Source organism: Notamacropus eugenii, chromosome 5 (genome assembly GCF_028372415.1).
Source record: "Notamacropus eugenii isolate mMacEug1 chromosome 5, mMacEug1.pri_v2, whole genome shotgun sequence".
Classification (NCBI taxonomy): Eukaryota; Metazoa; Chordata; class Mammalia; order Diprotodontia; family Macropodidae; genus Notamacropus; species Notamacropus eugenii.
The window spans coordinates 164,479,885-164,494,790 of record NC_092876.1 but is presented as its reverse complement, the minus strand read 5'-3'; the positions used below and the strand labels follow the sequence as shown (position 1 = coordinate 164,494,790).

The following is a 14,906-nucleotide window of genomic DNA, read 5'->3' as shown; positions in this document are numbered from 1 at the left end:
TTTAATACATTTAAGTACCCATTTTTTCTAATTATAATGAGCTGGGGTAAGCCGTTCATGAGCACTGATTATCCCAATGCTGGGGCAGGTGGGCAAAATTGCATTGCCCAATGAACAGCCACTTGTTCATTCATTCACTCTGTTTGAGATAATATACTATTATTCTGCTGCCTTTGAAACCAAGCTGGCTAAGAAATAGATTTCTTGAGACCAAGGTGAAAATCATTCTTTTCTCCAGTGGGCTATGGTAGATAATGCCTGGCTTTTGAGACTATGAATCCTGGCTGACTTTGTTATCCTAGTAATTACATTTCACAGCAATGCAAACTCCCCACCGTGGACCTGGGTGAAAATTTCCCTTGCTATGTTACCGGGAGCCTGGAATGAGGCAGTCAGAGCCTTTGCTAATCATCCACTATTGTATGCCCAATGGGATCATGGGAAGCGGGCTACCATGTTTTGATAAACCTAGTTACATGCAGCTATGGGATGAGCTAGAGAATGAAGTCTCTGTAGCAGCAGGAGTAGCAAAGTGAATGTTCATATCTCCTCAGGTTGTTTGTGTTCCCCTCAGCAAGACACTTGGAGGATGAACCAGGCATTCTGCATTAAGGGCAAAGCAGCCTTCCTCCTCCAAGACAAGGGACATGTCCTCCTTTTCATGAACAAGTAGAACATCTCTCTTTGCTGCTAGCTGTGAGTTATTGCAGGAAGGGGTGGAGGGAGGGTGGATTTATGGTGATAGTGATCATGGCATTCATACTTTCCTGTGAACAAAGTTTTGATATGAGGACATTTTACAAGAAAAAGTAAGCAAGCAGAGTTTATTCCAAGTGACACATATGGACATTCTGAAACCAGTACCAGATGACCCATCACATAATTGGGAGGAGCTTTATTCTATTGCCTGACTAGCAGAACTGTCACCATATTCAGCTTTGGCTGTCTCTTTGCTGTGTTTACATCAAGGAGAACAAGGTGACTCCTTCACCAATGGCATCTGTGCTACAAGGGTATTTATGCTGCACTCGCTGCAAAAATCTGGCCTAGATTCTGATTTCTGTATTACCATGACTTACTCTCCCAGCTTTTGAAACTCCCAAGGTCAGAGTCTCCACTTCTAGCACCCAGAACAGAAAAGAACAAATGAGTGGGGGAAGGGGAACTGTGAGGAAAGGAGTCCTCATGGCTCTTCTCCTTGTAGCATAATCCAGAACCAGTTTCAGAACATCCACATGTGAGTCCTTCCAAGCCATCTTCACCCTTATCCTGGAAACAGCTCCCTAGCATGCTCTACATGGCATCTTAGCAAGCTGATAGGGTCTGCATGTGCATCAGACTCCCATTACAAATATAATCAATGCTTCATTCTTTAACCTTGTTATCTTATCTCTGTGGTTGCATTTGCCATGGATTTTTGCCATGCATGATTTTAACATCCATATGAGAGGCTCCTTGTTATAAGTGAGGTTTTCAGCGTACCTTTTGCTCTAGAAAGCCAAGCATTGCAAAGACTATTTGGAAGAACAAAAGGTCAGGAATTTCAAAGAAACCAGGGGAAAAGAGATGTAAAGGAAGGAGATTCAGCTGTATCAGACCTTAAACTATATTACAAGGTGATAGCATTGTTGAAATGTAAAATGGATAATTCTGATTATTTTAAATTAAAATTTTCTTGGATAAATAAAACCAATGTAGCCAAGAGTGGCAGGAATGTAGATAGTTGGGGAAAAAAACTTTCAAAGACAATCCTTCAGATAGAATATGATTGTACTGGAATGTTGCTATGGCGTAGGAAATGATGGCCTAGTTGATTTAGAAAAATATGGAAATACTATGAAGGAAGACACCATCTACCTTCAGAGAAAGAGATCAGAGGTGGAAATGTGCACAGGTCTTACACATGTGAATGAATGTGTATGTGTATATATGTGTATGTATGTAAATATTTATGCACATGTATATGTGTACATACGTTGGTACATATGTTTAAGTATGTGTTTAATTGTAGCCTTCTTGAGGGGGGTGGTAAAGCAAAAAGTGAACAGCAGGGAATAAAAGAAAACCTACCAGGAAGCAAAGAAAAGCTTGGAAAACAATGTGGAGTCTTCATTATGTAGGTTTTCTTGAAATGAAAATTTTGTTATTTTATATTGAATCCTCTCTTATATTCTGCGGTGTACATGGCAGGTTTTTTTTCTTTTCTCATTTCTGTAGATGTTTCAAATGAATAAAAAATTTACCAGCAAAAGAAAGAAAGCCAAGTGTATTGTTGCTAACCAACAATAAATATAGCAGACCTTTTATTCTCCATTATCTTCAGTCAGTTATGAGACTCGATCTCCCCCAGCTATAAATCTAGTAGTGTCAATGAGGTTCCAGCATCCCTGTCTCTAGCTATCCTCCCTACCTCATCAGCAGCAATCAATAAGTAAAAATGTATTATGCACCTGCTGTGTGCTGGGCACTGTGCTAAAAACCCAGCAGAACCCAAGATTATGGTTGCTTTTCCACTGTGGAGAATCGGCACCCAAGAGCAGTAGTGAGGGCATCATTTAATCCCCCACAGCTCAGGTGTGTTCCGTTCTAATAGGAAAAGGCCATCATAACACAAAATTCACTCTTCCCTTGGAGTCTCTGCTTATATTCTGCACCCTAAGCTTTCTTTCTTAGGTTGGAAAAATAAAGATCATCTGACTTTCCCACAGAGGGTGGAGGGAAAGAGGTCCCTCTTTCTTTTTTGGCACAGGTGTAAATCAGATTCAAACTCTTGCAGACTGTAACTCTCTCTCACCTAGTCCCCAGCTGACACATGACCATGTAAAGACCTTCCCACTCAGGTCAAAGAAAGAACCTCTTTGTCCAAATACTTTCATGGCCCACATGAGAAATTAACTAAGTAATCCATGTTCTGTTAACATTTAGCTCTCCATGCATCAGTTCTGTCCAGTTCCAGAATATATCAGTCATACATCCAAACCAATGCCATTCCTTCATAATTGCACACTATATGTTATATAACTCCACCCTTTGGAATGGGAAGGAAATTGGAAATAGAACCATAAAGACTCAGCTCATTCAGCCAGGGTTTATTAAGCATTCACTATGAACCAGGCAGGCACTTTGCTGATTGCTAGGGATAACCAAAGATGAACAGTTAAAAGGATTTGCCCTTAGGGAGCTTACATCCCATTGGGGGAAAATATGTATACAGAAAATTAAGTACAAAGGTAATTTTGAGGCAGTAATTTCGAGGTAATTGAAACCAGGGATGTGGGGGGTGGGGGTGGAAAAGGGAGGGAGAGTACATAGGACAGGCTTCCTGAAGTGGGTGGCACCTGAGCTGAGCCTTGATGTAAGCCAGGGATTCTATGAAGTAGAAATGAAGAGGGAGTGTATTCCAGGCAAGAAGGAATACTCATATGGTGGCACAAAAACAAGAGATTGGGGAGAATGAGGAAAGGCAAGCAATCTCCTCTGGCTGTAATGCAGCATATGAGGGAAAATAATGGGCACTAACTCTCGATAGATAAACTGGAACCTGACCAAGGAGGGCTTTAAAAGCCAAATAGAGGAGTTTGTATTTTATCCTAAAAGCAAGAGGGAGATACTGGGGCTTCTTCAGGAGAGGAGTACCATCTTCAGACCTATGCTTTGGGAATATCAATTCGTGGAGGATAGATTGGAGGGGGAGAGAGACTGGAGGCAAGAAGATCAATTAAGAGGCTATTGCAATGGTCCAAGAGAGTGGTGATGAGAGCTTGAAGCAAGATTATAGCTGTGTGAGGAGAGCGAAGGTGGGAGATGCTGTGAAGGTCAACCCAGGGAGACGTGGCAATTGATTGGATCTGAGAGATAACTGAGAGGAGGGAGTTGAGGATGACTCTGAGGTTGTGAACCTGACTGCCTGGACTAATGAAGGTACCCCGGACAGAGGAGAGAAGTGAAATAGGAAACCCAGAGGAGGTTCCTGTTATGATTTTAATGACTTTTTCTCTCTCTCTCTCTCTCTGTTTCCTCCCTTTAGTTTTTCCCTTACATTTTGTTGCTGCTTGCCATACTATTGTACATGCCTAGTTTGTTCTGGCGTTTCACTGCAGCCCCTCACCTTTGTTCCGATATGAAGTTTATTATGGAAGAACTTGACAAGGTTTACAACCGGGCCATCAAAGCTGTGAAGAGTGTTCATGGTGTTGATGTGAGAGATGGCGCCAGCCCATTTGTGGGTGTGAATGAGAATATTGGGCAAAGGTAAGACTTCATGGAAATTCCAACAGGCTCTTGGTATGTGGGGCCCAGGTCTCCCTCTGACAGTTTCTTGCTTCATTCCTGAGACCTAGACCAACCTAAAACCAGTTTTTCAGAAATCTCTGCCTATTTCATCCACCTGTAATAATGCCTGTATTTCTACCACTAGAATTCTGCTCCTTCTTTTAGGTTAAACTGTGCCCCTTTCTTTTGAAAAACACAAGCTTTCTCAGGGATAATTTGATAAAGTGTTGACGCTTCTAAAGTATGAATTAGTTTATCAGATTACTTGTTATTTTTCTTCCTACATTATAACAACTCTCTTTGGTGTGATGGTGTATATCTATACACACATAAATATATATATATATGTATATGTACATGTGTGTATGCCATTTTCTTCTTTTTTCTTTTCAGTTGTAAGTTAATTTGTAAGACTCAGGTAGTTATACAGCTAGGTCTCAGTTAATGCGAATAATGAATCCTATGAAATGGTTGCATGTATTTGAATTCACACTATTCAAGATTATAATAATATAAAACATGACAATTGGTCCCAACCTGATAGAAATATGGATTGTGGAAATGCTTCCAAGAATTCATTTTTCATACTATCACACTAATGTAGCTGTATTCTTAGCAGCCCTTTTTATATGCATTGCATCCTTGACCTACTATATGTATGTCTTTTAGTTCCCTATTTGGGATAGAATAATGATTCATTGCTTTACTCTTCAGTCTTTGGGTTTGACCTTGAGCAAGAATGGGGCTCTTTTGATTGCTGGATGCCAGCACATCACAAAAGGAGAAGCACTGACCTTGAAGTCAGAAGACCTGGGTTGGAGTCCCAGTTCTCTTACAAAATTACCATGTGGCCTTTAATAAGTTATTTGCCTTCTTTGAGCCTCACTTTCTTCGTTTATGAAATGAATGAGCAGATGACATTCTCTAAATTCCCCTCTGTCTTCGAAAGGTCTGACTTTAGTGACAAAAAAGTATATGAATCACAGTCTTTCTCATAAAATATACTATGGATTCTTGGGATCCAATATGGTGGAGTAAATAAAGAACTCAGTTGAGCTCTCCCAATGTTGTCTTCCAAACAACTTTAAAATAATGCCTCAAATCAAATTTTGGAAAGGTAGAGCTAACAAAAGGGCACTCACAGCAGCTTTCTCTGATAGAGGCTTCATTTCTCAAAAATATAGGAAACTGAGCCAAATTTATAAAAATAAGATCTAGTCCCCATTTGATAAATAGTCAAAGGACATGAACAGATAGTTTTCAGAGGAAGGAATCAAAGCTATCAATAGTTACATAAAAATGCTCAATCACTGTTGATTAGAGAAAAATGCAAATTAAAACAACTCTGAAGTACCACCTCAAACCTTTTAGATTAGTTTACATGACCAAGAAAGAAAATGACAGATGCTGAAGGGAATATGGAAAAATAGGAACATTAATACTCTACCAGTGGAGTTGTGAACTGGTCCCATCATTCTGTAGAACAATTTGAAAGTATGTTCAAAGATCTGTAAAACTGTGCATACATACTTTTTAACCCTGCAACATCACCACTTAGCGTAGGTATCTCAAAAAGGTCAAAGAAAAGGAGAAAGGACTTATGTATACAAAAATATTCATTGCAGCTCTTTTTGCAGAGAATTGGAAGTTGGGGGGAAGTTGGGGAATGGCTGAACAACTTGTGGTATATGATTGTGATGGAATACTATTGTGCTATAAGAAATGATGAACAGGACAGTTTCAGGAAAACCTGGAAAGACACATAGGAGTTCATTCAAAGTGAAGTGACCGAACCAGGAGAATATTTTACACAGTAATAGCATATACAGAGTAAGAATGATCAACTGCGAAAAACTTAGCTACTCTGGTCAATTGATCCAAGATAAATCCAAAGATAATTCCATAATGAAAAAACACTATCCACTTCCAGAGAAAAAAACTAATTCTGAATGCAGTTTGAATCATACTTATTTTTACTTTATTTTTTTGTCTATTTTGTTTTGCAGCATGGCTAATATGGAAATACATTTTGCATGACTTCACATGTATAATCAGTATCAAATTACTTGAGGCAGGGGGTGGGAAGAAGGTAGAGATTTTAGAACTTCAAAGATTAAAAATTGGTTGTTAAAAATTTTACATATAATTAGAAAATATTTAATGAAATAAGTGAAAATATATTTAAAAATAAAATAAGCTCTACAGTATTTAATATAGGGTCTCCATTTTTTTGACCACATCTATTCATGCCCTAATAAAACCACAGCTTTGATTCATTACATAATAATATTGAATGTATGGGACTGTAGACCTATCTCACTTATTCTCTGAGGTTCTAATTCAATTTTTATTTAATCATTCTATTTTCTCTTTTCTCTCTTTCTTTAAAGTCTCTGGGAAATCTCTGAAAGCCATTTCAAATACCCAATAGTGGAACAGTACTTGAAGACAAAGAAGAATTCAAAGAATTTAATAGTCAAGTACCTCATCTGCAGGGCCATGACCTTCATAATTATACTGCTGGCCTGTGTCTACCTGGGTTATTACTTCAGCCTTTCCTCTCTGTCTGATGAGTTTGTTTGCAGCATCAAGTCGGGAATCCTGAAGAATGACACCACAGTTCCGGAGCAGATTCTGTGTAAGCTCATTGCAGTTGGGATTTTCCAGCTTCTCAGTTTGATTAACCTGGTAGTTTATACACTTTTGGCACCCATAGTGGTGTACACATTCTTGGTTCCCTTTAGGCAGAAGACTGATGTTCTCAAAGTGTATGAAATTCTGCCCACCTTTGATATCCTGCACTTCAAGTCAGAAGAATACAATGACTTGAGCCTCTACTATCTTTTCCTGGAAGAAAATATAAGTGAACTTAAATCCTTTAAGTGTCTTAAAGTCCTGGAGAACATTAAAAACAACAGTCAGGGGATTGACCCCATGCTACTCCTGTCTAACCTTGGGATGATCAAGACTGATGTCGTAGATGGTAAAATCACCAAGCCTGCAGACAAAAAAGGAGCAGAAATTGGAAATGATGCAACAGAGCTCAACGGTAGGGATATCTTTAAGGTCAGAGGTGAAGGGCAGACCTCAGACAAACATTAGCTACCCTTTCTTAGGTAGACATAGATATTACCACCACTTCTGTGGAAAGTTCAAACTATATTTTAGTGTTATTTTAGGTGAAGATAGTTTGGAGGGTGGAGGAGGACAGGAATGGGTATTTCCTGGTTGGAAAAAGGAGAGGTCCAGTATCATCCTAAAGAAGAAACACCCACAGAGCCCCTTTCACATTCCCTCCTTTCATCCTCCTTTTCTCTTTCCCAGCTTCTCTGCATCCCTATCTCCTATCTGTCTAACATCTGTCTTCCTATATTTCTGTAAAATGTGTAATATATATTTAATACACAATAATATAGTAAATGGTATGATATGTATATATATAATATATATTACCTATCTGTACTTCAGTCTATAAACATCTCTATCTACCTATATCTACAATTATCTTTATATACCAACTATCTCTCATTTATCTGTCTATTTTATATCTGTTGATCTCTATATCTACCTATATCTATCTTTATATGTCTATATCAATCTCTAGTTTTATCTATATCTATAGCTATCTTTAGATATCTATCCCTGTCTTTCTTTCATCTATCTCCTGTTTAATCTTCTGTCTTTATTTCTTCCTTTCCATTGATCTATCAATCTATCTATGAATATATGTACCCATTCCATTCTGGGGCTTCCACACTCTCCCTCCCAGTTCTGAGGATCTTTCCAGCCTTTAGTGAAATTGTTAATTATGACTCAGCCAAGCACTGCCTCAGCTGTGTTTTGTTTGCCTCTTGAAGTTGAGGTATGACTTGAGGTGTGGTCAAAATTAACTAAAAACAAAATTTAAGTTCTAAAATTTGCTTAAATCCTTTGATACTTCTGGAAAAACCAAGTCAGATCTGTTGAAGTATAACTATTAAGATATGCATATTTGTATGTATACTTCTGTCTGTCTGGTGAGTTTATCAGTGTGACAGATTTCACAATTATCCACATACTTCTATAATGGAGGGAACAGTTCTCAGATTCTTGACAAAGGGGGCAAATCAAAAGGTAGTTGGCCAACTAATTAGAATTCAAATAAGCTTCCTCTGCTCCAGCTAACTCTGCTTGCCTCATCATCCTACCAAATGCTTAATTAAGCCAACTAATAAACAAAATTTACATTCTCAAATGTGCTTAGTTTTGATACTTTTGGGAAGCTAAGACAGATCAGTTTTCATGTTTTCAAAAATATCCTGTTTTCAGTTTCCATAATTCTGGTACAAGCTTTTAGTGATTTTTTTAAAGGCATTGGATGGTGACAATTAACCTTAGGCTCAAAAGGGTGAAAGTTCTCGTGTGATTGTTTATTTGAATGATTTTCTGGGGATGACTTCCAAATGCTTAAAAATTCCTAAAAGCTAATACCTGGCAAAGCCAAGGGAGACCTTTCTCAAAATCCATCCAGCTCAGTTAGGAGAAAAGCAGCTTCTAGAGACTAAGACTGGTTCCCTTCAATTAATTCTGCCATCTAAAATGTGGGGCTTATGTTTTGTTTTCAGTTTTGACAGATCAGGATATAAGCGATGAGGCCAAAGCAAATAACGAAGAGAAGAAAATTCGCCAGAGACTTCTAGAGTCCTCACAATGACCCTTTCCCTCTAACTTTCAGTGTTGTGACTTTTATGATGAGAAGCATCCCAATTATGGTGCAAGCCTTGTTGATTAGAGAAATCAATGATCAGTGTTGTTGCCCACCTTGGATTGGGCCCAACTCACAACAGGTGCACATTTGGTGAGGATGGTGAGGAACTGATTTAGTGTCTGCACCGGGATGCCCAGTATTGTGAGCAAGAGGCAAGAGAATGGTGGTTTAAGCTAAGACTACTTCAAGTACAGCTACAAGAACCATTTTTAATACCTACATAATAAAACAGTTAAGGTATGAAAAGTGGCACCAGCAAGAAATCTAGGCAAAAGCCATTCTGTGGAAGATGATGGTGATCAATTCCAGATCAACATGAAGATATGAACTTACAAAAGATAAAAGTCAAGTAAAGATATCATGGAATAACAAGCTCCTGCGGTACTTAATAATCACTATTGGACTTTAAAATGTCCTACAAGGTATATATGGATGGCAAGTGGGTAGAGAAACTGACTTCCTCCTAAGTGTCATATTTTGGGGATAATAAAAATTAGACTCTATTGTAAAAGCTTTTGTATCACACTTTAGGTTTTCTTGGTCCTCTGAATTTAAGTGGTTTTTAGACCAGACCAGTCTAATGTCTTCAACAAAGGGTTGGGTTTGGAGGGGTTTTTTGGTATGTTTGTTTGGTTTTTTGCAACAGATATTGCTGTAAAACAAACATGTAAGTCAGGAAGTCCAAGATGTGAGGAACACTTATCTGAAAGAATTAAAAATAGAAACAAAAATAACTTATTAAGCCCACATGTGGATGACTCCAAGTACAGTCTTGCTTTAAAAACCCAGGCATAGAAATCCAAATCCAAATCCAAAGAATATTTCATATTACAAAGGGAGCCATTTCCCAAAAGGGAATTCCTGCAGAGTTTCTTCAAACCTTGAGCTCACCTAATTCATTTAAGATATGATTCAGTTGAAATACAACTTGAAGGGGACATTTCTTTAGATTAAAAGTGAGGCAAACCTGTATTGGATTCTATCAGAAAGTATTACATAATTACTGCCAAAATATGTCACTTTAGGAAAGAATTCAAGTCTTGGTACTAAGGCCATTTGGCCATTCATTTTCCAGAAATATTTTATTGACAGTTTTTAAAAATAACAATAGGTACAGATGTGCTATGTACAGATGGGTAGATTAGGTGATTCTTTCAGGTAAGAATTCAAAGCCATTGTGGAGAATCTGTGGCCTTCTGGGTCTTTGGATCCCTCTAGATCAATTCATAGAAAAGCCTTTCTACTGAGTCCAAGTTTTACAGAACAAATCCTTTTATTAAGGGAATTTGTTCTATAAAGTTTGGATTCAGTTGAGGGGCCACACTTGAGCACCTAGAGGGCCACTTGTGACCTCAAGACCATAGATTCCCCACCCCTGGTATAGATCTTAACCCCATTTGAATTTTATGATATAAATCCTTTTAAAAATTGCATTTGTGAACCTCTCGTGATCTTGAGAGTAAATTGTTTATAGTTAGAAGTGAGTGGTGGTTTTTAGCTGAGCAGACCTGAATCTTCAGTGGTCAGGCCTGGTTGTTTACCCAGTGTAATTATTTATGGGAGAGTTGCATTAGATATCATAGTGTCTGCCTCATAGTTTTTTTTTAATAGATTGATTTTTCTGTGACTAGAGTTCTAGAATAGCTAATGATGTGCATTAAGAAGGCAGTGTTAAAAATCTTTTTCTGTTTCATGATACTCTTTGAGTTTGTCATACTACCTTTTGGAATGTATTTCTCTGTGACCTTAGACACACTGACAACTTGGTCTCCTTACGCTACATTATCACAGATGTCTTCATGTCAGAGATGCTCAAGCCAGCTCTCCTGTTGATGGGAGCATGGTTTACAGTATAAATATACTTGTTTAGAGAACCCTACGTGTCCCCCTCATGCAGCCTGTTTTAGTCTTATTTTCAGAGTTTGAAATACCAACATACCGCCCTTACCCATGGCTTAGGTTCTCTGGGACTAGCAGGGAAAGAAGTGATCTAGTTAAAATGTTCTGGACTTGGAATCAGGAGAAATACTAACTGGGTGATCCTGGGCAAATCACTTAACCTCTTTGAGCCTCAGTTACCTGATCTGTGAAATGGGCATCAAAATTTCAGTGTTAATAATAATATCTCACTGAGCTGTTGAGAGGATGAAATGAGATAATGTATGTTAAGTGCTTTGTAAACCTTAAAAAAGGGTGGGTTCCTGTGGTTTCCCTTTGTCTTACCCCCATGAGCTAAGAATAGTTTTTACATTTTCAGATGTAAAATTATTATTTTAAAAATGTAAAAAAACATTCTTAACTCTCAGGCCAGACAAAAATAGGTGGGACTGGCTAGGTGGACCCTTGCCTTAAAGCACCATACCTGATGAATGCTATTATTTTATACACCAATCTGGTCATTTTGAAGTTGATCATCAGGGTTGCTACAATTAACTGTTTTGAATTTTGCCTTCTTTTATTCCTCTCTGACCACTTTCTGGCCAAAGGGGCTAATGAGTAGGAGAGAGTAAGGCAGAGGTTGGAAGAGGAAGGAAAGAAGCAGACCCAAGGTGTCCTCCCCTCTTAATCTCTCTCTAGGTGAGTTAAATAGCCCTGGTAACTGGCTCCATTACATCTATAAAAAGCCCATCTCCACACTGTGTAGAGACTCTTTACTACTTAGGGGGAGATGCCGCAGATGTTTTACCTTCTCTCTAAAGGATTGTGTGCTGCCCTAGCCTTTTCACAATTTCTCCAGGGTCCCTTGTCCTTTGACTGGCTACATAGGGTCCTGTCTTGGGGCAGGTTCCTAAGCCAATCTTGATTCACAGGTTACTAGACCTACAGCTGGAATGGACCTTAGAGGTCATAGAATTCTACATTCTCCTCTTTCAAATGAGGAAACTAAGGCCCAGAAAAACTAGGCAAGTTGGCCAAGGTCACTCAGGTCCTGTAGGTTAGCCCTCTTTCCACTATACCCATAATAATTCCAATTGATAGTGGAACAGTAATGATTTTGAGTAAAATCTTTTGCTGCAGAAAAACCAAATAATTTCCTTGTCTTTTGAACATATTTAGTCTTTACTTTCAAGGATGTGGAAAAATCTGCTCACTCTGCAGAAGAATATTTGAAATTGCTAACAACAGGCCTTGTTCAAATGCAGGAAACCCTTTAGACTTGCAACGTCCAGACCACATGTGGCCCTCTAGGTCTTTAGGTGCAGCCCTTTGATCTTCACAGAACAAATCCCCTCAGTAAAAGGATTTGTTCCTTAAAACTTGGACTCAGTCAAAAGGCCACACTCAAGGACCTAGAAGGCCACCATTGGTCTCAGGTCGCAGGTTCCCCACCCCTGCTTTAGAGCCACAGTCTCTGCCTTGAATGAAGCAGATGGAACCATCTTTGCCCAAGTGGGAATTAGTTCAGCAGCTTTTTTAAAGGTCAAATCCAAGTTCTGAAGATCTAATCCTTACATAATCTTAGATTCATTGTTCTGTTTATTATGCTGAGCCCAAGCCACAGGTGATGGCATTTGTATTACTTTAAGATCCTATTCCCTGTGAGCTGAGGCTTTGGTTTTTAATGGCCTTTGGTGATTCTTTGTACTTGGGCAAAACTCATGTAGTATCTGCAATTCTGTGAAAACTACCCGATTCCTGCGTATGGGTAGTCAAGGGCCTCATTCTCCGTACTGGGACAACTGTAAGCTGTCAAGGACCATTTATTGTTTACTTTGAACAATCATGAAGACTTGAAATTTTGAAGGCCATGGAAATTACATGGAGTGCTCTCTGAGGGAATGGAGGTCAACTGAAATCTTCACTTTCCAGAAATTGAATTTTCACCCTCTAAGTTCATCATTAAATTGTTCTCTCAGTAGTGTTCTTGGTAGTAAAACCATTTCCCCCATAACTGTAGGTAGATACTTTTTTCAAAAGACTGAGCAGGGTGGCACGGTACTGTAAACATATGACTACTAGTAATTTAACTCCAAGTGACAACAGTATAACGTTCTTTGTGCTATACGGGGCTTTTTGCTTCTTACGTTCTCATTTCAGCTGTAAAGATAATTTGCCATTTATAGCATGAGACTTGATAAAATAAATAATTTCTTTGTGAAGTGTCTGCAAGTTTGCCACAAATTTCTTGAGCCTTTGGCTCTGTCTACCAGAAGAAGGAATATATCTTAGGTGACAGGTGGTATTCATGATAAGGACTCATATAATGTTAGATTCATGAGTAACTTTGTGCTTTGAGGGGAAAATGATTGTGTTAAAATTTTCTTATAGTTCTATCAACCTTGCAGGTTAAAGGTCTGTTTCAGAGTGGGGCTGTTGACCAGGGTTGTGTGACCTGAGGACATACACAGTGCCAAGTGCACGTTTTGGGTTCAGAACCAAGGCTACAATGACGTTGCGCAATGTAGCACTGAGTGAGCACCGCCAGAAACACCTCAGATTCACTATGCATTTGATTTTGAATTATTTTTTGGTCAGTGTGCATTCAGAAACCTTTTGTTGTTAACAGCTGTTTTGCAGCCCTGGTCCTGACCCACAGCACTTCTTAAAGTGCTGCATTGACTTAAATTCTCCAAGCACTAACAGCATTTCCCAAATATGGAACTCTTCAAAACTCTGGTGCTCTACTTAATGAGACTGGGGGCTCCAGAAGACAATGTCAATGCTACTGATATTTTTCCCTCTAAAATATTAAGTATGAAATTACTTTCATATACAAAATATTAATTATTCTATACAATGGGGTTTTTTTGGATATGGAAACAGACTTAATTTGTCCTTTTTTTCTGCCAAATCTCCCTGGCCTTTTTTCATGGGGATATTTTTATATCTCTAGATTCCCTGGACCACCATTTTTGGATCCCATCAATATATTTTGATATCCAAAGTGTTCACTGAGCAAATTAATTTGGGAAATTCTGTACTTAGTTATTTTTTTTAACTCTAAAAGAAAAATTGTTTTTCCTGTAACTCCTTTGATAAAGGCGGCCCCATAGACAGGGAGAGGATAACAGCTTAGGACCTTGTTATCTCTCTCAAAAAGAAAAAAGGATGCAGTCCTCTTTCTCCTCCCCTCCAAAAAAAGCTACACATTTTCTTGAAATATCTCTTCATAAAACACAAATGTCTTTAAAACACTGCAATATGATGTTTATAAATACTAATACATTGCTTATTTCCTTGAAAAGGTCAATAACTAACCTGCAAACTTCCATTAAAAAGTATTGAAAGACTGAAAACAAGATAGAAATAAGATATTAAAAGGCTGCTATGTTTACAGAGAAAGATTAAACATAATGTTGTAATTTTGCACTGTCAAGTGTCTCCCTCCCTCCTTAAGTAAAAGTTTTCTGAAGAAACAAAGTGTGCATGTGTGTTCGTGTATGTGTCATACTTTTTATTAATTTTTAGTTTCCAGCGTTCACTTCCATAAGATTTTGAGTTCTAAATTTTCTTCCCATCTTTCACCTCCCCCTTCCCCAAGACAGTATGCAGTTTGGTATAGGCTCTATATATACATTCATATTAAACATATTTTTTACTAGTCATGTTGTAAAGAAGAATTAGAACCAGTGGAAGGAACCACAAGAAAAAAGAAACAAATAATTTTAAAAAGCATATAGTATGCTTCAATCTGCATTTAGACTCCATAGTTCTTTTTTCTGGTTACCATTTTCCATCATGAGTCTTTCGGAGTTGTCTTAGTTCCTTGCATTACCATACTTTCTTCACAATGGAAATCATGTTCATGGACTTTGTGATGAGACATGCATAGCCATCTGCTCCCCTGCTCTCCCAATTGAATCTCAAGCATTCAGGATTCTCAGAAACCCAACTGACAATAACTAAAAAGAAAACCCCTGATTAAAGATCCCAGATCATGGAATTT

At 38.3% G+C, this 14,906-nt stretch overlaps 1 protein-coding gene across 2 annotated transcripts in view; it reads left to right on the top strand.

Annotated features, from left to right (window-relative positions):
- PANX1 (pannexin 1) overlaps positions 1 to 14,380 on the top strand; it is a 52,940-nt gene extending 38,560 nt beyond the window's left edge. Inside the window, exons 3-5 of one of the 2 annotated variants that reach the window (XM_072611336.1) lie at positions 4,028 to 4,251; positions 6,663 to 6,910; positions 8,877 to 14,380. In XM_072611336.1, coding sequence (XP_072467437.1) covers positions 4,028 to 4,251; positions 6,663 to 6,910; positions 8,877 to 8,965 — 561 coding nt within the window. In that variant the 3' untranslated portion in view covers positions 8,966 to 14,380. Of the gene's footprint in view, positions 1 to 4,027; positions 4,252 to 6,662; positions 7,322 to 8,876 lie in introns of both variants that reach the window. The other variant, XM_072611335.1, reaches the window with a different exon arrangement.
- The last annotated feature ends 526 nt before the right edge of the window (positions 14,381 to 14,906 follow it).